General features: G+C 32.1%; 1 protein-coding gene and 1 long non-coding RNA gene across 2 annotated transcripts; one reads left to right on the top strand and one right to left on the bottom strand.

Annotated features, from left to right (window-relative positions):
* Window positions 1-6,702: 6,702 nt before the first annotated feature.
* Window positions 6,703-8,120, bottom strand: LOC105636489 (trans-resveratrol di-O-methyltransferase). Its single transcript, XM_037637486.2, has 2 exons — window positions 7,282-8,120; window positions 6,703-7,199 (listed from the first exon to the last, which is right to left on the bottom strand). The coding sequence occupies exons 1-2, from the start codon at window positions 8,038-8,040 to the stop codon at window positions 6,888-6,890; spliced, it is 1,071 nt and encodes a 356-aa protein (XP_037493414.2). The 5' UTR covers window positions 8,041-8,120; the 3' UTR covers window positions 6,703-6,887.
* Window positions 8,121-13,616: 5,496 nt separating this feature from the next.
* Window positions 13,617-16,376, top strand: LOC149494388 (uncharacterized). Its single transcript, XR_016322238.1, has 2 exons — window positions 13,617-14,063; window positions 15,964-16,376. It is a non-coding gene; the product is annotated as an uncharacterized LOC149494388 (long non-coding RNA).
* Window positions 16,377-20,558: the final 4,182 nt, after the last annotated feature.

Below are 20,558 nucleotides of genomic sequence, written 5' to 3'. Positions count from 1 at the left end.
AAAATTTTAATGGTTAAGTATATTAGGATTCATTGTAGGATAGAGAGAATATTCTTTTATAAACACAAAAATATTTTTCTCTCTCTCTCAAAATAATTTTCAGAAATTACCTTAATTTATAAAAGATTCGATTTACTTACCTAAACAAAAGATATTTTGTCTTAATCATTTATGGTAACAAAATTTCCCATTTTCGGAAATTTAACTTACTTATTTAAATGAAAGAGATTTTATCCTAATTATTTTTGGTAATAAAATATTTTGAAAAAGATTCTTCTATACTTATTTTCGAAAACTATTTTTAAAGGAAAGTCTAAAATCTTATTCTATTTCGCTTACCTTAAAAGAAAAGATTTTTGGCAACAAGATCTCTGTATTTTCTAAAAAATTGAAAAGTCAATATTCTTATTTAAAAGGAGAGATTTTACTTTCTAAAACGGGATTTCCATCCCTCTCTATAAAAAGCATCTTTCCTTTGTAAAGATGTGGGTTTTTGTTTTAAGAGTAAGTATCCATTGATCATATATTTTAATTTCTCAAAATTCATTGTTTACCCCCTCATTTTCTTTTCATCCCTTTGCTTAATGAAATAATTTTTAAGAGAAAAGAAAGTCTAATAACAACATCTTTTGAAATTCAATAACTGTCTCTCACATACACTTTAATATTTGTCTAAACTTTATGAGGTAGTTCAAAAACGTAATAACTTTCCTTTATAAAGTAGTTTGAAATTGATTAAGATATTGTGAAGCAGTTCTAATCAATAGCTGCTCTTTACAAAGTCTTTCTATTCTCTGCATAGAGTTTTATGAAGAAGTTTTAATCTTAACAACTTATTCTCATAAATGCATTCTATTTCCACTACAACAGAATTCTGATTTTGTCTTTGAAAGTTTTTTTCTTTCTAGAAAACCCAATTCACCCCCCCCCCTTTGATTGTGCCATACGTATACAGGACCCACAAAGTTTTCATACTCCTTTCTTTTTTAAAAAATTCTAACTCCATCTCCATGACTCATAAACAATGTTTATAAAAATGAGATTATTGAAAATATTTAGACTTTAAGATTTAAGAACTTGAATAATAATAATCTTTATGCAAATGTATTTCCTAGTATGCTATGTATATAACACATTAAAAAAAACTTATTTTAAAAATAAGTTGCTAATATCATATTTTTCTTTGAAAACTTAACAAAAGCAAAGGAATTTAGAGTCAGTTAAAATAAAATTTTACAAAATGTGATAATGAAAATAACAAAATAACTGCATTATTGTCAAAGTTTGTAACATCCTTTTAAAACAGGAATTTAATGGAATCTCAGCTAACTCGAGATATTAAAGGAGTAAACATGATATTTTCAAACATTCAAACATGAATTTTTCTTTTAAAACCTTGTTCAAACATTGTCTATAATTGGCATGTTAGTTGGATTGGGATTTAGAGCATTCTAGTAAAATGCTTTCGATTCTAGCCACAATCTGTTTTCTATTCATTTCCATATCATTGTGTGTTCCTTAAATGTCATTTCTATATTCATTAATATTTTGCTTGCACTTAACCCGATATTCTCTATTTACTCAAAATATTCACCTTATGCCTACTACCCTTCAATTCAGAGATCTACAGTAAAACTGCTTAAGTCCTAACTTTTAGTATATTTATGGCATATCAAAATCTATTATACCTTCCAAACACCCCATTAAATCAATTTAAACAGCTCTTAAAATATGTATATTCGGGCTTGATTTAGATATCATTTCTTGGGCCTTTAACTATTCAGGATCATTGCTACGATTTTTCTTTTTAATTTAAATATTCAAGACTCCTATACTCTAGATATAGTTGTAACTCATCTTATATATCGAAGTTGTCCTCTCAAATCATTCTAGTATTCATACTCTTAACTTAGCATTAAACTCCAACTATGTTTGTAATCATTTCATTTAATAGCCTAATGCAATTAGCCCCATGATATATATAGACAACTTTCCAAATACATTATTATATAATATATTTCCTATATAAATAGGCAAGTTTTAAAATTATTTATAATATTATTTAAATTCAAAATCAAATTGTGTCAAATTTAAATAGCAAGTGAATGCTATAGCAAAAAGTTAGTATTTTAAGGATTTGAGTAGTAAGCCAGATTACTTGAACATAAGTTCATGTTTACAATAAAGTCGTTTATCCTCTTCATCTAAAGTCTTAGATATGCAATAAGAAAATTCAAGATTTCGTATATACAAATTATCTATGACTCTAACTCCAAGGCAACCATAATCAATAGCATAACTATATTTAATTTGACAATAGTTCATGTGCAAGTAACTAAATCTCTTATTATAGCCACTGATGCTGCTAATGCTATAAATATCCTCATTCATAGTTTGCCATATAATGAACGTTCTCATTTGTTCCCTAACATTATCCTACTTATTGCGGGAATAGATTCCATATAAAAAGTAGTGTATTGAGTGATCAAGTTAATCCATTAACATCGAGTGTTTCTCTATTCGCATGTCTAGGAAATGGTTCCTACCTTAGCACCTGCAACTGTTGTGAAAGATCACCTTTATTGTTTATTTATCATACTCATACTTATTTCCTTTCACTTATAGTCTACCAATTTATACAATAGGTACAGATTTTCCAATCTCACAGGGTTTAGTGCGTCCACCATCCCTTGAGAGAAAAATCACCAAGTTTCTTTCCTTATGTTGGTTACAGTCGATCCCAATATAAAGAAATTCCTAGTCTATACCTACCCCACAATGATTGTAATAACTTTTCCTTACCCAATTCAATCATCTGGGTTTCATTCCTAATATTATATTCAAACTCATTCTCATGTATTCCAAATTCAAGGAATAGCACATACGTTCAAAGAAATGGAAATTTATTCTAATCTTAACAATAAGGGAGACTTTAAAATAGAAGTGAAGGAGACAGAGAAAGACGAGATGGAATTCCATATATTCCACAGTTACGTTATAAGGTTCTAACATAAGCTCTGATATTAACTTTGTCACGACCCAAAACCATGGCCGACCCGGCATTAAGATCCAGATAAGCTTAAAGCCTCCGAGACCCATAGTAAACCTAACTCACATGAATCCATTTCTTTAAATCGATTCTAGAAACAATAAACCCATGTTATGATAGCAATTAATATATGTTTTAATTTATTAAAGCCTTCTATTTATAATTAATAATTATGAAATATATTGGGAAAATTTCATAATTGGGAAAATACCCAAAATATAACATTGCCAGAATGGCTTGGCCAAAATTATGGAGATGATGGCCGCAAACATCAAGATTGGCGGCTGGTGAAGCCGTCAATGACAGGGGAAGGGCCAAGTTAACTGGCCTTTAGCTCATCTTGTCGAAAAATGGACAAAGACAGCGGACTGTCCCAATCACAAAACATGGCTACTGCTCACTAGGCTTGTTGTGCCTCTTGGAAACAAATGAAGAGAGAGAGAGAGGCTACAAAATCGACGAGGGAGGTGCCGGAGCCATTCAGTTGTGACACGGTTGCCGGAGATGAGTAGAGGGGCTACTGCGTCGATCACTAAGGAGAAATCGTAGCTCGCTTGCCTGCTGCATTCACCGAAGACGAGAACCAAGAGAGGGAATTTGATGGTGCAATGGCGAAGAGGAGGTGGCGTCGGTTGGCTTTGGTGGTGGCTAGAAAAAGAGAGAGAGATGAAGCGACGGGGTTTCTAGGTCATTCCAGTTTGATTTGAATCCGGTTTGATCCAAATTAAGGATTTGGTCTGGTTTTCACTTGGTATATAGGTTTTAAATCTGGTTTGAAGATTTTCAACTGGTTGAAATTGAATTTTTGGGTTAGTTGGTTACACTAGAATTTTACTGGATAAATAATATTATACTACGTAGATAAACGCCCCATAGATAAAAATATATATCCATTTATAATTGTTGAACCCTTTTTGTGTTTTTTAGAATTGGGTTTAGTATTTTGAATTCGGCTTGAATTTTATTTAATTACGGTCCAATTAATTTTATTTTGGATAGTTAATTAATTAATTAATTTTTATTAATTAGTTAATTAATTAATTGAAAGAAAGAGACAATAGAAACGTGGGCTGCAATTGAACAAAAGAGCACTTCTCAAGCAGTTGCTCACGTATAGGAAGGTGGGAGATCAAATGAGCTAATGAGAACGTGTGTCAGTGGCTCCTTTTGATAACTGTCTGTGGAACTTATAAAAGCAGCAAGAGAAGGCGAACAAAAATACAACCAAAATTCTCCGACGAATTTAACCAAACTCTTCAATGAGTCAAGCAATTTAATTTTCGAAGCATTGTCTTTCTTTTTTCTAAGCATAGTTTATTTATGTTTCCTGTAATTACAAGCTTTCATTTTAATACAAGTAATCAAAATTTACTTTTCAAGCAATCAAGCACAATCAGTGAAGTGTTTACCATGGATACAATCCACAGCCTAAAAGTCAGATCAAGCGCGATATTAATTCCTCAATTACTATACTTCATACACCTGGTATGCCTGTGATTAATTCTCCAACTCAAGCTATCAGCCAGTAGATTCATTGCTTTTTTTTTTCCAAAAAACAATGAACAATAATAAACTTCACATTCTATCTATATATTGACGAACGTCCATAGCTAAAATAGAGTAAAATTTTTTGACGTTTATTTTATTTTAAACGTTCATCTTCCTAATTTTTAGCTAAAAAGGAAATTGTTGACGTTTACTTTATTCTTGGTAGTAAAATTATTTTATTTTAAATAATAATATAAACGTGAACAATTAAAATTTTTAAAAATTATAATATATTTCTTTTTTTAGCTAAATAATAATTTTGCAAGTTTTGGCTATTAAGTCTAAAATTTAATTTATCCATATTGAGCAATTAAATTATTGTTATGAATGATACTGAAGACTAATTTAATATTTCTGTGAAGCAGTTCAATTTTATATGTTAAGTGTTCGACACATTAGGTTATATAATTTTGTATTAAGTCTTGAAGTTTAATTATTTTGTCTACACTGATCTCTTAAACAATTATTTACAATAGTGTTGTTATTCTCCTCCAAGTATTATTTTGGATGCTTTGGCTTTTGATTCTGTTAATATATAACCAAATTTGCATTTTCAAAAAAAAAAAAAAACAATTATTTATAATAAATTGAGAAATATATATATATATATATATATATATATATATATATATATATATAATTTCTTAAAGGTGAATGTTTTATTTTGTTTTTTTGAAAGGAATACCTTAGCTCTTATTATTGGAATCAAAAGCTAAGACATCATACAAAAAAGAAAGAGGACACACCCTCAACTAGAAATCAATCATAGAAACATATGCCTTTGCAATGATAGGTTGCTGCTACGAGCAACCTGTTTCGCAGATTTCTTAAAAAAAGCAAAAGAAATTTGCCTTAACTCAGTTAATGGAATTTTCGATTAAAACCATTAAACCATGAAAAGGAAAAATTTTAATGTATGGTATAATAAAATTATCGGTTAAATTATTTTTATCTATATGTATCAAATCAATTATAATATTTTGGTTCAAATGAGGTATTTCTGACCATAGGAAAAAAGAACAAAATATTAATATTTATAGATCATTAAAAGAAATCCAAATTTTGCGGATAATTTTAGTTGTAATATTTATATACAAAAATGGACTACTTAAGTATCACTTTTTTTTTCAAAAAAAGCTTACATTTAGAGTCTGTTCGATAAAATTAGTTATTTTAGTTGCTGTTAACTGTTTTAGTTGGGTTTAGTTGTTAATTATTTGAGTAACTTTTCATAAAGTATTAAAAACTAAACGTTATATGAATTAACGTTTTATTAAACGCTACCTTAACCTCTAAAAGTTAGTTTAAATGCTATGTCACCGAACACTATAAAAAATAGCGTTTAGCGTTTTGACTGGTCCAAATGATAAAAACTACTTAAAAAGCTATTGTGAAACACAATATTATTTAACTAATTCCTATACATATAGGGAGATAACTTGAAAAAAAAAAGGCCTAAATGAATTTTATAATTTTTTATGAATATCAGACTTGCATGTTAATTTTATAATATGAAAGAAAATATTCTCTTTAATTTCATGTTTTCAGAACATTATAGTTTTTTTTAAGGATATTTTTTTAGATGTATATGGTTATGCTTATTTTAAAATCTTACATAAATAATCATATATAAACAAAGATGAAGTTACATATCAAATATTTTCAAGATAACAATATAATTCAATAAATTGTTATTCAAATAATTTATTAATAACCGCGAACGTGGAATTACTATCGGTGTATATATATATAGCTCGCATAATAGAATTAACAATTTCAGATTATATTGCCCATTCTCATGAGATTGAAACCGATGAGCAGCCTTTTGTTGAGTCTTGAGACCAAATCGAAAATGGATGAATTGAAATCTAATTCAATTCTTAATTAATTTCACTCTGAATAGATCTTTTGTTTTTTTTGAAAGGACACTCTGAATAGATCTTTGATGTGGCTTTTGACAAACATTTCTTTCCCGTAATTATTGAAACAAAATTTCATGAAATTGTTTTGTGGGTTAGCTAACAAAATTTCTAAAAAGTTTTGTCTGTGATTTTGAATTTTCTTTTATTTTTCCAAGAAATCAACCCTCAAAAAACATATAGATATCGAAGAACAAAGGTAAAATCTTTTTTTGTTAAAAATAGGAAAAAAACTCCCATCAAACACTTACATTGAAAACGTAAAATTATTTATTTTGGACATACAAACTTTATTAAGGAGGCTGTTATGACTATAGCCACAGCCATTTTGGTTACAAACACAAAGCTCTAATAGATAAGTAGGAAATTGGTCAAGGATAAACCTCAATAAGAGGTCTAGGACCAAGCACATAATTAATTTTATATTTCGTGAAACCAGCATCAAAGAAGAGCTTTGCCCACTCTTCTTCATTTCTCTGCCTGCCATTGAGACATCCCATCTCTAAGATATCAAAAAACTGCTCAGCTTCAATGCAATCATCGTCTGAATTTTTGTTTCCCATCACCATGTCAATTATTATGACCTTGTTATTATTCTCTTGCTTGCCATTTCTTGTTATTGCCTCTTTGCAATTTTTCAGTATCTTCACACAATATTCGTCAGCCCAGTCGCACAATATCCACTGTTTATCAAATCAATTGCCTTAGCAAATTAAAGCTAGCATTCCAAGTGATATAGTTAGAAAAATAAAAGAAATAGCATACCTTCAGCAAAACTGCATCAGCAGGAGGAACAGCCTGAAACATGTCACCTGCAACAAAATTCAAATTCTTGGCGCCTTGAGAATCAGCAACAGCAACAACATGTGGAAGATCCAAAACAGTACACTTTATACTGGGAAAAGCATTAGCAATACACTTAGACATATTTCCAGGGCCACCTGCAACGTCCACCAAAGAATTCAACCCTTGAAATACCTCCTTACACTTTAGAGTCGTCACCTGACCAAGAAAAATACTATCACTGGCCATAAGTTCATTCACCATATTATTAACCCTAATGTCATGCCCCGCATATTCATATAGTGATTTTCCAAAGGCAGTTACAAATGGTGTTTGATCATCGTTTTTCAGCCATTTGCTCAAACAATTAAATGAGTCCATCATAATTGGGTCAAGGGAAAGAGATATAAAAGGTATTGAACCGATAGAAGTGTCTTTTAGAAGAAAACGAGAGAATGGGGTAAGCAAATAGCCTTCTTCTTGCAAAGAAAATAAACCAGAATGAACGAGAAATCGCATTAGACGGTAAACATGGTGAGTTTTAGCAGGGTTAACCTGCAAGGCAGAAACAAGATCAGAGAGAGGCATGGGTTGGCCATGGTTGTTGTTAATAATATCAGGAATGCCTAGTTCAACTGCGCACTTGAGAGACATGGACTTTATGAATTGCAGAGTATGATTCCACATATGAGTTTGAGCTTTAAGTAGCTCATCTACGTTTTCTTCAGTGACCAAATCCATAAGACCACAGAGCACTAACTAAGAAACTATACCTGCAGTTGAGACCTACACTTGATTGAATCGTTAACCCCTCTCTCTATATATAGCAGTGGAACTTTTTTTTTTTTTTTTTTTTTTTGGGTAGAAATGTAGAAGTGGAACTTAATAATTTTATAGACTTGCTATTAATTGCATTGCTTTATGTGTAATTTAAGTAATTAGATTTAATTAATTGATTTTTCAGGTTTAGAATGCGAAAAATAATTGAACTACTCGATCATTGATTAACTTTTTACTGTAGTTTTAGTATTTCTTTTTTAACTCTACAGTCCACATTTCTCACCTGGTCTTTTCTTATAATTAACACTGCTTGTGATTTCTTGTCTGTGATTTGTCTGCTCCTTTTTTTTTTTATAAAATTTTGATTAATTTAATGAGTGACCGATCGATTAGATTAAGATTCATGTGATCACTCCTTGGATGTTGTATAGTTCAGTCTAATGCAAAAACATATATACCTATAAGATTACTTAGCTGTTAATTGGGCCCACCCATATCATAGGTAGAGTTATAATTGAATCGAGCCAAATTAAACTTTAAGTTATTCAGATTTGGCACGTGAAATGCTGATAAAGATTATTATGAAAAAAATTAATTATTTAAATATATAAATTTAGAAATTTTGTAAATATTTTGGGACATCCCAATAAGGAATAACAAGCAAGAATAATAGTTAATCTCTCTCTCTATATATTGCGGTGGAACTTTTTTTTTTTTTTTTTTTGGGTAGAAATATAGAAATATAGAACTTATTTTATAGACTGCTATTAATTGCATTGCTTTATGTGTGATTTAAGTAATTAGATTTAATTAATTAATTTTTCGGGTTTAAAATGCAAAAAATAATTGAAATACCCAATCATTGATTAACTTTTGTTATAGTCAATGATTTATCTGCCAAATTTTGGCATTTATTTCAATAATAGTCACTTTTGCTAAGACTATGATAAGTTTACCCTTATCACTTTTGCTAGACTTGATAAGGATGTGGGAGATAATAAATATATTTTTATTATTTATAAATTAGTTTTACGGTAAATGTCATGTTGACTATATTCATTATTGGTACTCATTCAATTCTATTTGAAAATATATTTTTTTTAAAAAAATAATATATTCAATTAAATTATACAAATATAAAAATATATTATAAAAAAATATAATTTTTTTCTTTTTTTATCGTTGTCTTTATAATTTTTTTTTTTAAATTATACTAAATACATAATCAAATGTTAAACACATAATCAAATGTTTAAAAATAAAATATAAAAAAATATTCAAATGTCTCATTATCATATATATTTAATAAATATAAATTTAAAAAAATAAAATTTTAAATTTTAAAATGCTTAACTATCTATATTTTTTCATTTAAAAAATAATTTTAATAACTTATAACCAATTAATTAATAAAATATAACTTTTTAATTGGTCATTACTAAAATTATTTTCGGATATTAAAATTCTATTAAAGATGAAAATCTCATTATTTTTCATATTTCTACATTTATATATAGTATAGATATAGATAGATAAATATGTGTATAGGTTATTTATTATGATTCACTCTGTTATTAAAATGTATTACTCCCTTTGTCCCAAAATATAACTCGTTTTTTTCTATTTATTTTGTCACAAAATATAAGTCATTTTGAGTATTTTAAAGAATGATAAATTATGTTTATCCAATAACTTTAAATACAGTCACTACCTTCACAAATAACTTTTGGTTTGAGATAGGGGATAATTTGATCAAATTACTCTTGATTTTGTTATAATTTAGGAGAATTAATTACTTCGTACGCCTCTGTGTAAAAATTTTAAACGACTTATATTTTGGGAGAGAGGGAGTAGTGCTTTAAAAAAAAAAAAAGGATTTTAGCTGTTTTAACTTTACCATCTTTTTTGCTTCACATTATTTGATCATTATTATAATAGATATGTGCACACCGAGACATCTAATAGAAGAATTATAAATAGGGTTAAGCGTTCTGGTTTGATTCAATTTTCAATAAGAACCGAAATAAAAAAACATAATTAGATTCTTCATAAATTTAAAAACAAAATCTAAATAAGAACCAAATGATTTAGAAATGGAATTAGAATTAGAATTGAAACATAATTTCGTCATGTTCCAGTTGATTTTTTTATTCTGATTTTAGTTTTAATTTCAGTTCCTCGTTAAAAATTAATACATTATTCTCTATATAGATACCACATCTTTAAATTAAAAAAAAAAATTTTATTATTAAGAATAAAATTACAATATATGATAATTACAAAATATCATCTATAAAATAATTATAATAATAGTATAAAATTACAATAAAATACTAAATTATGATTAGTAATTGATATGCATTGATTATATCTTTTTTAAATAATAAAAATATAGGCCAATTGTTATTATTCGTATAATTATCAAACCAACCTATTATTCGGTATTTCATCTATAATTCAATTTTTTTCGACCTCATAATATATCCAAGTTTGAATTAAGGAGGAAAACTAACAACCAGTGAAAATAAATTTACATTTATTTTTACAACCAATAGAATCAATTCATAAATTTTAGTCATGAAATAAAATAATATTTTGGAGGATAAAAAATATATTTAAATATCAATATTCTCAAACACATACATCTCAGTGCCTCATAACAGCAGATCCAAGGATTATTCTCTTCAATTTTCTATTTTTAATTAAAACCTAACGTACATGTGATCCCCAAAGTTTTATTATTATTATAAATCTATGATGGTCTTTTTACTAAAATAAACAACTCTAGTATGAAGGGTAACATTAAAAAAAAAAAAGCATTAATTAATTTGTTATGTATTATTATATATTAAGTCTTGCATTTTATTCATTTTTTTTAATTCATTCGAGGATTTTATGGACCAAAATAACATTACATGTTATATAACAAGGGCTAGCCTTCTCCTTGGCTCACCAAATTGGTGAAAACAATTATGGTGAAGAGGAATCAAACTCGGAATCTCTCACTCCTCACATAAGTGAGAAGACCAATCAGACTACCGTATAATTGGCCGCATTTTATTCATTTCTATAGCCACAAGAGACGGGAGTAATATAGCAAAGTAATATATAAGTAAAAGTTTTTCTTTTATTCTTTTTTTATATTCTAAAAAGGAAAATTACACTATTTGTCTAGTTCATATTAACCGACTCTATCAACATCTAGACACATTCGAATAAATTTAATTACAGTAATTTAAATAAATTTAATTAGTAAAAAGAGATATCAATATTTTTATATAGTATAAATTATTATTAATATTATTTTTTCGTTATATATATATATATATATATCACCTTTTTAAAAGAAATACATATTTTCTCATGGTGTAACTGCAAAACTACATTCGTAAACCTTGTTTCTGGCCCATGGTTTGTTAATATGGCAAGCTCAATAGTTAATTATTGATTAAAATTACAACAGATTAATTGTCACTTTCTCAAAATTTTTCAATCCAAAACACTTTATCTTTAACTTCTACAATAAATTTTCTAAGGAGATTTTGATTTGTAAATCAACTCAGGTAATTCTTCATTAGTGTTTTCACAAACAAAACTGATTCAAAACCAAACAAGAGAAGAAAGAATTCAAAAAAAGAAAGTTAATCGATCCACGAATATTAAAAAAAAAAAAAAAAGAAATTGATTAATATGTTGTGGGGTCCCTCCGACATGTGGGACCCACACACATTTGAAAAGAAAAAAAAATAAAACAACACGTTTTTGTTTTGGCAATCAAAGAAGACTGCCGAACAAAGAAGAAAAAAAAAATTGTTGAAATGAATCACACGTCCATTCGATGAACGCGTTAATTATGCGTTACGTGTTAATTACGCGTCCCTTTCTCCTATAAATAGGAGAAGGATTTTCACTTCACAATGTACAAAAACCAAAAGGAATAGAAATACATAGAGTGTATAGAAAATTTTAGGAAAGGGTTCCTAAAATTTGGAAAGAGAAAAAATAGTGTGGATTATAATTTTTAGATGTTTTTGAGAAACACTTAGAGTGCCACTATTTTTGTAATCTCTTTTGCACCTACTATTTTTAGTGGAAGAATATTTTTGTAATCTCTTTTGCACCTACTATTTTTAGTGGAAGAATTATTCGGAGTTTTTGTTCCTTGGACGTAGCCCATAACAATTGAATGGTGAACCACGTAAATCTCTGTATTCTTATTTTTCATCCGGCATTTACCGTGATTATTTAATTTTTACCGTGATTATTATTTCTGGTGAATTCGATCGTCAATATCCAATACAAAATTATTGGAGGTATATGTGGTAATAGTAATTTTATTTTACTTTTACCACCAGTATTTTTCCTTGGACCCCACTCAGAATCAGTTATAATCCCAACATAATATCTGTTTAATGAAGTAGACATTTTTAGTATAACATTCTTTCATTTGGATGATAAACATTGCAAAATCATCATGATGAAACATAAAATTTAACTGATTAATATTAACTTGATGTGATCTAATTCATTTTATCATGTCTTATAGAAGACGTGGAGAGTGGAATATCTTGAGATTCAAGACATTCCCACCACAAAAAAATATCACCAATTAATATTGAAAAGTGAATTTCACATTAGATAATACTAAAATAATTAAAAAAGACTTACAATAGAATGTGTGCGACCAACCTAATATAAGGTAATTGGTTTTCTATTGGATCTAGCATAAGTCAATTGATTTCGTATAAATGATTCCAATTAGTGGTGGAACTAAGGCAGGGGCAAAATAAATTTCAATAAAATGGAAAGAAAATTAAAATATACACTATTATTGAAAATTTTTACTATTTTTTTGGGTAATTTTTTTTTAAAAAAAATTCGGATGAGAGGGACGGAACCACCTTTAATCAAACGTTTCCCTCCGCCGTTGATTTCAATATTCATTCATTTATAAGTTCATACGCGTACGATGCTATGAAATTTAACATTTGAGTTTGATCTAACAGTAAAACAGTAACTCCATGTGAAGTGTAATTACGTAACGTCTGTCCGGTGTGAGTTTGAAAGATGGACACGAACTTTAGGATCCCCGGGGCCCACATATAGGACACTTAATGGTGTAATGACAACAATTTTATCGAAAACTTGAAATTTGAAAATCTTCAGCTTTAATATTGAGATGCACACATCATAAAGAAAAAGAAAAATTCCTTTCCTGGTTAAAATATTCATCTTGCTTTTTTTTTTTTTTTTTTTTTTTTTTGTGAGGAAACATCTTGTTTTATTAATCATAGTAAGACTTTCCTACATTAATTCACAAATAAATAAATAAACTAACTAAAAATGCAATTCATGGTCCCGGCTTTTAAGTAAATAACTAAATAGTTGAATGAACCCTACGATTAATTGAAAACCCGAATGAAACCAATTGGAAATCGAAAACCATACCAAAATCATGAATTAGACCGAACCAAATCAGAATCAAACCAAAACCAAGACCTAAAAACCTAAACCAAACTATTCTAGAAAGCCCCTCCCCTAACACTTCAGCGCCGACTCACCCTCCCCCCTCTCCTCCTCCCATTTTTCTGACCACCAGGACCTGCACCTCCTCGCCGTAGCAGCTCCGACGTCTCCATCCCTCTCTCCGTTCAATTCCAGCGAGAGCAACAGTCGCAGGAAGAGCTGCGACCTTGCCTCGATCGGGACCGCGTCGCAGTCTCTTCCTCCGCTCTCCGGCGACACCAGGCGGTCTCAACGGCGGCATAGCTCCGACCCTCTCTCGCTCGGTTCTAACTGTCGCAGCAAACCCAAGAGCTGCGGTCGCTACTCGCAACAGGTACAGTCGCATTACCTGTGCTCCTCCTCGATTTTCCGGTGAGCTCAGCCAGGGACCGGCCGGACTACGCACTCTCCTCGCCTCCAGCGTGCCTCTGGCCACCTTTCCACCCGTTTCCAGTCAAGTCAGCGGCGACAGCGACAGTGTTAGTGCCTTGTTGCTACTGCCGGTCATTTTTAACCAGAAAATTTCAATTTTCAGCCTGTTTGTGCTACTGGATAAGCTATTTTTTGACTTTTTTAGTTGGAATTCACAAGTTTTGATTTTAATTGAAAGGATTGCAGTATAGATTGAATTAATTGTGTAGGTTAAACTCCTAGCTTTGGATTCTGCAGTCGAATGTAGAGAATTTCATCAAAATTATTATTATTAGGAATTATGAATTGAGTTTTAGATGAGTTAAGTAGGATACATGTTGATTACGCTAAATATGCGGTGGAGCCTCAATTTTCTTACTATCTAGTGGGTTTACAAAAAAATTGAATTTTCTTTTGTATATAAAAATAATAAAATAATAATCAATTTTTTTTTTAAGTTAGTTTAGTTTGAGTTTGTTGGACTATAAACCAAATGAGATCGTGAATTAAATTCTCGGTGTGATACGGGTTACTTAGAACATAATATGTAAATTTGAGTAAAGTAAACCCTGTTGTTTTAATAGGCAGCAAATATTGTGAAGCTAGTGCTATTTTATATAACTTAATATAATAAGGGATTAAGTTAACTGGAAGTGGTATAGATTCATCTAATTGAATTTAATTAAAACAATGATTCTTAGTGGCTAAATTAGAATTTTATTAAAAGATATTTATGCCCAGGTAAGGTGGATGAATAAAGATTTATATATATTTATATATTCATGTATGAAAGATTTTATTTATTTGATAGTTGGCTAAAAGAAAGTTATGTCTGGTAACATGCTTGGATTAGATTGAAGATTATTTCAATTTATTTGTTCAGGGTTGAAAATGATATTGATATTATTATTTGGATGAAGGAAAGGAAAAATTTTAATTGCTTGATCGCTCGATGGATGGGCTGTTTGTGATGATTGATATATATATATATATATAAGTTGTGATTCTTTGAACATGTGAGCAGCCCAATTTTTAGGGTAGATGTTGTTGAAATTTCGTCAGAATCTAGTCTAGTTATAGCAAGTTAGATTAGTAGATAATTTATTGGATTAATTCTTTAATTCTCCATTTAAATTAGTCCTTTGTCTAATGCGTTTCTTTCCTTGTATTCTTAAATGCTTTAGATCGTCTGGACCCGTCTCCTGCTCCTTCAAGTCAAAATTCGAGATAGAGCACCTTCTTTTTTCTATCACTATGAGTAATATCATCATTGCATACACATATCATTTTTTTTATAAATAAATATGTAAATATATAAGGGGATAACTTAGCATTTGTTTTTATATGTATATTATTATTTTATTTCATTATTAATATGTGGTTATACTTTTATGTTTGTGCATTAAGGACTGCTTTGATGCATTATGTTGAGTGAATTATTTGATTATTTGTGCTGTGAAATTGTTGTGCTTTGTTTGTGTGGAAATGGGATGAAGTGGGTGACCATGGGTTTGTGAGGGCGGTCTTCGATACCATCGGCCATGTATGTGCAGATCGGTTCCCCCGTGTGCATCTAATGATATATGATATGGAAAAACCACAGGGTGGCTGCCTGCTGGTATGGAAAAGAAAAGAGAGTATAAAAAAAAAGGAGAGGGCTGGTCAAGTGAGGATTAGACTGGTCGGCCATGTATGGGGATCGGCTCTCTGGTACACACATTTGAGAGGGCGAGCCATGTGGGAGGACGGCTCGTCAGGGGTTTCGGAGACGCCATTGATTAATTTCCACTTGTTTGATTACTTGAAGGTAAAATTACTTGTGAGTGCTGATGTTGTGCCATATGCTTGACTGGTTTTGCATGCACTTTAGTACCTCAAGATACATTTCACATGAATGCTTGTGTTAAGCATTATTTATTATTATTCACGGAGTTGCAAAACTCACTCTTTTCTTATTTAACTTGTCAGGAAGTAGAAGCCAATTGATCTGACTAAAGCTCTGCAATCTTCTCCACAAGGCTATAAAAGTAAATTCCTAATTTGTAATTAACCAATTTGTGTATTGTCATATGTAAAAACTTCACTACTCCTATCTATTGTTGAACTCTGCAGTTCTAGGATTTACGTACCTTTAATCTTGTATTTAAATAGGTGTGTCTAGACCCCCTTCTGCCACACCTTAGGCATCAAGTTCCAAATTTGCAGGCCAGCAGAGCCGTAGTTCTTTTAGTAGAGGCAAAGGTTAGAGTTCTGTATAAGCTTCACAATCTGCAAGAGAACAACCTCGACTTTTCCATTTGACTCAGGGGGATGCTCATGCATCCAATGCTATAGTGGCATGTATTCTTACTATATGTTGATTTGAGGCATGAGTTTTGTTTGATCTTGGTGCCACCCATTCATTTATGTCTCCTTGATTTGCCACTAAAATGGATAGAGTGTTCGATCAGTTAGACTTTCCTTTGTTGATATCAACGCCTTTAAGTGAACCAGTCTACACTAATGCTATCATTTTGGACTACCCTATTGTTCTTGAGGGTAGAGACTTGCCTGCGAATTTAATTATCTTAGATGTGATTGACTTTGATGTTATTCTGGGCGTGGACTGGTTATCGAGGTATGATGCAGAGGTGCATTGTAAAAAGAAAGAAATCACTTTTAATCTATCGGATGGTAAGAGGCTTATTTACAGGGTGGATAAAAGCATAGCTCCTTATAATTTAATTTCTGTAATAAGCGCTAGGAAGAGCTGGAAAGAGGCTGTCAAGGGTATCTAGCACTGGCAAAGGACACTGCGGCGAAAACCCGCAAAGTTGAAGAGGTGCCAATTATGAATTAGATCTTGGATGTGTTTTTAGAGGAATTATCTGGTCTTCCTCCAGATCGAGAAATTGAATTTTGCATTGACCTAGTTTCTTATACAGAGGCTATATCTATGCCACCTTATAGGATGGCACCTGCAGAACTAAAAGAGCTTAAAGAGCAGTTGCAGGAATTGTTAGACAAAGGCTTTATCCGACCAAGCACTTTACCTTAGGGTGCTTCGGTCCTTTTTGTGAAGAAGAAAGATGGCTCTCTCTGCCTATGTATTGATTATAGGCAGTTGAACAAGGTGACAGTGAAAAACAAGTATCTGCTTTCTAGAATTGATGATGTATTCGAACAGTTGTAAGGAGCTACTTATTTCTCAAAAATCAACTTTAGGTCTGGTTATTATCAACTGAAGATCAAAGAGCAAGACATTCCTAAAACAACTTTCAGAACTAGATATGGCCATTATGAATTCCTGGTTATGTCATTCAGATTCACCAATGCTCTAGTGGCTTTTGTGGATCTGATGAATCGTGTGTTCAAGCCGTACCTAGATCAGTTTGTGATTGTGTTCATATATGACATTCTAGTTTATTCTAGAATTAAAGAAGAACATATGCACCATCCGAGGATTGTACTAAAAACTTTGAGGGAGCATCGGTTATACGCCAAGTTTTCTAAGTGTGAATTCTGGTTAGAAAGCGTGAATTTCTTGGGTCATGTGGTATCTAAGGATGGAATCATAGTTGATTCTAAGAAAGTGGAAGCAGTTATCAACTGGCCTAGACCGACTACAGTTACAGAAGTTCGTAGCTTTCTGGGTTTAGATGGCTATTATCGTCGGTTTGTGCAAGATTTTTCTAGAACAGCAGCTCCATTAATAAGACTAACCCAGAAGAACGCCAAGTTCATATGGTCTAGTTCTTGTGAAGCAAGTTTCCAGAGGCTCAAAGAGTGCTTGACCACTACTTTAGTGTTAACCTTACCATCAGGCAATGAAGGGTATGTTGTGTTCTGTGATGCATCCAAAGTGGTGTTGGATTGTGTCTTGATGCAGCATGGTCGAGTTATTGCGTATGCTTCTAGACAATTGAAGAAGCATGAGCAGAATTATCCCACTAATGATTTGGAAATGGCAACAATCATTTTGGCATTGAAGATATGGAGACACTACTTATATGGTGTATCCTGTAAGATCTTTACTGATCATAAACGTTTGAAGTATATTTTTTATCAGAGAGATCTAAATTTAAGACAGAGATGCTGGATGGAGTTCCTTAAGGATTATGATTGTACCATTCAATATCATGCTGGGAAAGCTAATGTAGTGGCCGATGCTCTAAGTCGAAAATCTTTGGGAAGTTTAACTCATATTTCAGTGGAAAGGAGACCGTTAATTCGAGAATTGAAATGCTTAATGAAGGCCTTGAACTGGAAATTTCTAATTCAAATTGTTTGTTGGCTTACTTCAAAGTAAGACCAATGTTGTTTGATAGAATCAAGGCCGCACAAAATAGAGACCTGCAATCACAAAGAATTATGCAAGAAGTAGCTACTAGCGGGTCAGGGAACTTTGTGATAGACGATGATGGGGTACTTAAAATGGTACTCGCCTCTGTGTACCCGATGTTGATAGCCTTAGAAAGGAGATTTTGAATGAAGCCCACTATGCCGCTTATAACGTGTATCCGGGTACTACTAAAATGTATTAGGATTTGAAAGATAATTATTGGTGGGTTGGGATGAAGAAAGATGTGACAGAATGTGTCCAGATGTCTTGCTTGTCAACAAGTGAAAGTAGAGCATCAAAGACCTTCTGGGTTGCTGCAACAACTACAGATACTAGAATGGAAATGGGAAGAATTACCATGGACTTTGTAGGACTACCAAAAACACCCGGAGGCTATGATTCGGTTTGGGAGATAGTGGATTGACTTACCAAGACAGCTCATTTTCTGCTAGTGAGATCCTCTTATAATGCTGATAGGTTGGCAAGGTTGTACATAAAGGAGATCGTACGTCTTCATGGACTTTCGGTATATATTATTTCTGACAGGGAACACAGTTTACTTCTAGATTCTGGCAGTCATTGTAGAGAGCTTTGAGGACATGGCTTGACTTTAGTACAGCTTTCCATCCACTGACTGATGGGCAATCTGAAAAGACTATTTAAACCTTGGAGGACATGCTTCGGATGTGTGTACTGGATTTTGGAGGACATTGGGACGTGCATTTACCATTAATTGAGTTTGGTTATAATAATATCTATCAAGCTAGCATAGGCATGGCGCCTTATAAAGCCTTATATGGTAGGAAGTGCAGATCCCTTATTTGTTGGGAGGAAGTAGGAGATAGACAATTAGTGGGACCTCCAAGTCACATCTGAGAAGGTACCTATCATTCGAGACAGGATCAAAACAACGTTTGATGGACAGAAAAGCTATACTGACCCTAAACATAAAGAAGTAACATTTCAAGAGGGTGATTTGGTCTTTCTAAAAGTATCTCCCATGAAAGATGTCTTTCGTTTTAGTAAGAAAGGGAATTTAGCTCCTAAATATATTGGACCTTACCCGATAATTACGAGGATTAGGGAAATAGCTTACCAATTGGATTTGCCTAATGAGTTTCTCATGTACATCAAGTTTTTCATGTATCTATGCTAAGGAAGTACATTCTCGATCCATCTCATGTGTTAGAGCCACAGGAGGTCCAAGTGAGTGAAGATTTGACATATGAAGAGGCTCCAGTTAGGATTCTTGACTTCCAGATTTGTAAACTTCGATCTAAAGAGATTCCTATGGCCAAAGTGTTATGGAGAAACCATTCTATAGAGAAGTGCAAGGAAAATACCCTTATCTTTTCCCTTCCATGTAGAGAACTCTTATTTTGCTGATAATTGAACTTAAACTATTTCTCTTTTATTGATTATGATCTTTCTTTGTTGTTCGTATATGCTCTTTGCATACTATACTGCCCTTACCTTGTTTATTTCTAAATTCGAGGACGAATTTTTATAAGGAGAAAGATTGAAACAACCCGAATTTTTATTTTCAAAATTTTTAATTTAAAATTTTAATAAATTAACACCCTACGGATTTATTTAATCTGTTAAATGCAAATATATAATTTAAATAGTTGAATCAACCGTACATTAATTGAAAACTCAAATGAAAACCAATTGGAAATCGAAAACCATACCAAAATTGTAAATTGGACTGACCAAACCAGAATCAAACCAAACTAAGACCTAAAAACCTAAACCAAACTATTTTAGAAACCCCCTCCCTTAACACTTCAGCACCGACTCACCCTCCCCCCTCACCTCCTCCCGTTTTTTCGAACACCAGGACCAGCACCTCCTCGCCGCGCCTCCTCGTCGCAACAGCTCCAACGTCTCCATCCCTCTCTCCGTTCGATTCCAGCGAGAGCAATAGTGGCAGAAAGAGCAACGACCTTGCCTTGATTGGGACCGCGTCGCAGTCTCTTCCTCCGCTCTCCGATGACGCCAGGCGGTCTCAACGACGGCGTAGCTCCGGCCCTCTCTCCCTCCATTTCGGCTGTCGCAACAAACCCAGGAGTTGCGATCACGACTCGCAATAGGTACAGTCCCGTTACTTGCGCTTCTCGATTTTCCAACGAGCCCAGCTAAGGACCAGCCGGACTACACCCTCTCCTCGCCTCCAGCGTGCCTCCGGCCACCTTTCCACCCGTTTTAGGTCAAGTCAGCGGCGACAGCGACAGTGTTGGTG

This window comes from Jatropha curcas, chromosome 8, assembly GCF_041381405.1.
Source record: "Jatropha curcas cultivar XTBG-Jc1 chromosome 8, XTBG_Jcur_1.0, whole genome shotgun sequence".
NCBI classification, from domain to species: Eukaryota; Viridiplantae; Streptophyta; class Magnoliopsida; order Malpighiales; family Euphorbiaceae; genus Jatropha; species Jatropha curcas.
Note: the sequence above shows the minus strand (reverse complement) of the source record. Positions and strands in the feature narration are given on the sequence as shown.

Bases quoted from the DNA above. Each gene is read 5' to 3' on its own strand.
- LOC105636489 (XM_037637486.2), bottom strand. From the start codon at position 8,040: ATGGATTTGGTCACTGAAGAAAACGTAGATGAGCTACTTAAAGCTCAA. The intron at 7,200-7,281 runs GTATGCTATTTC...TTTGATAAACAG, and splicing joins CTGATGCAGTTTTGCTGAAG to TGGATATTGTGCGACTGGGC.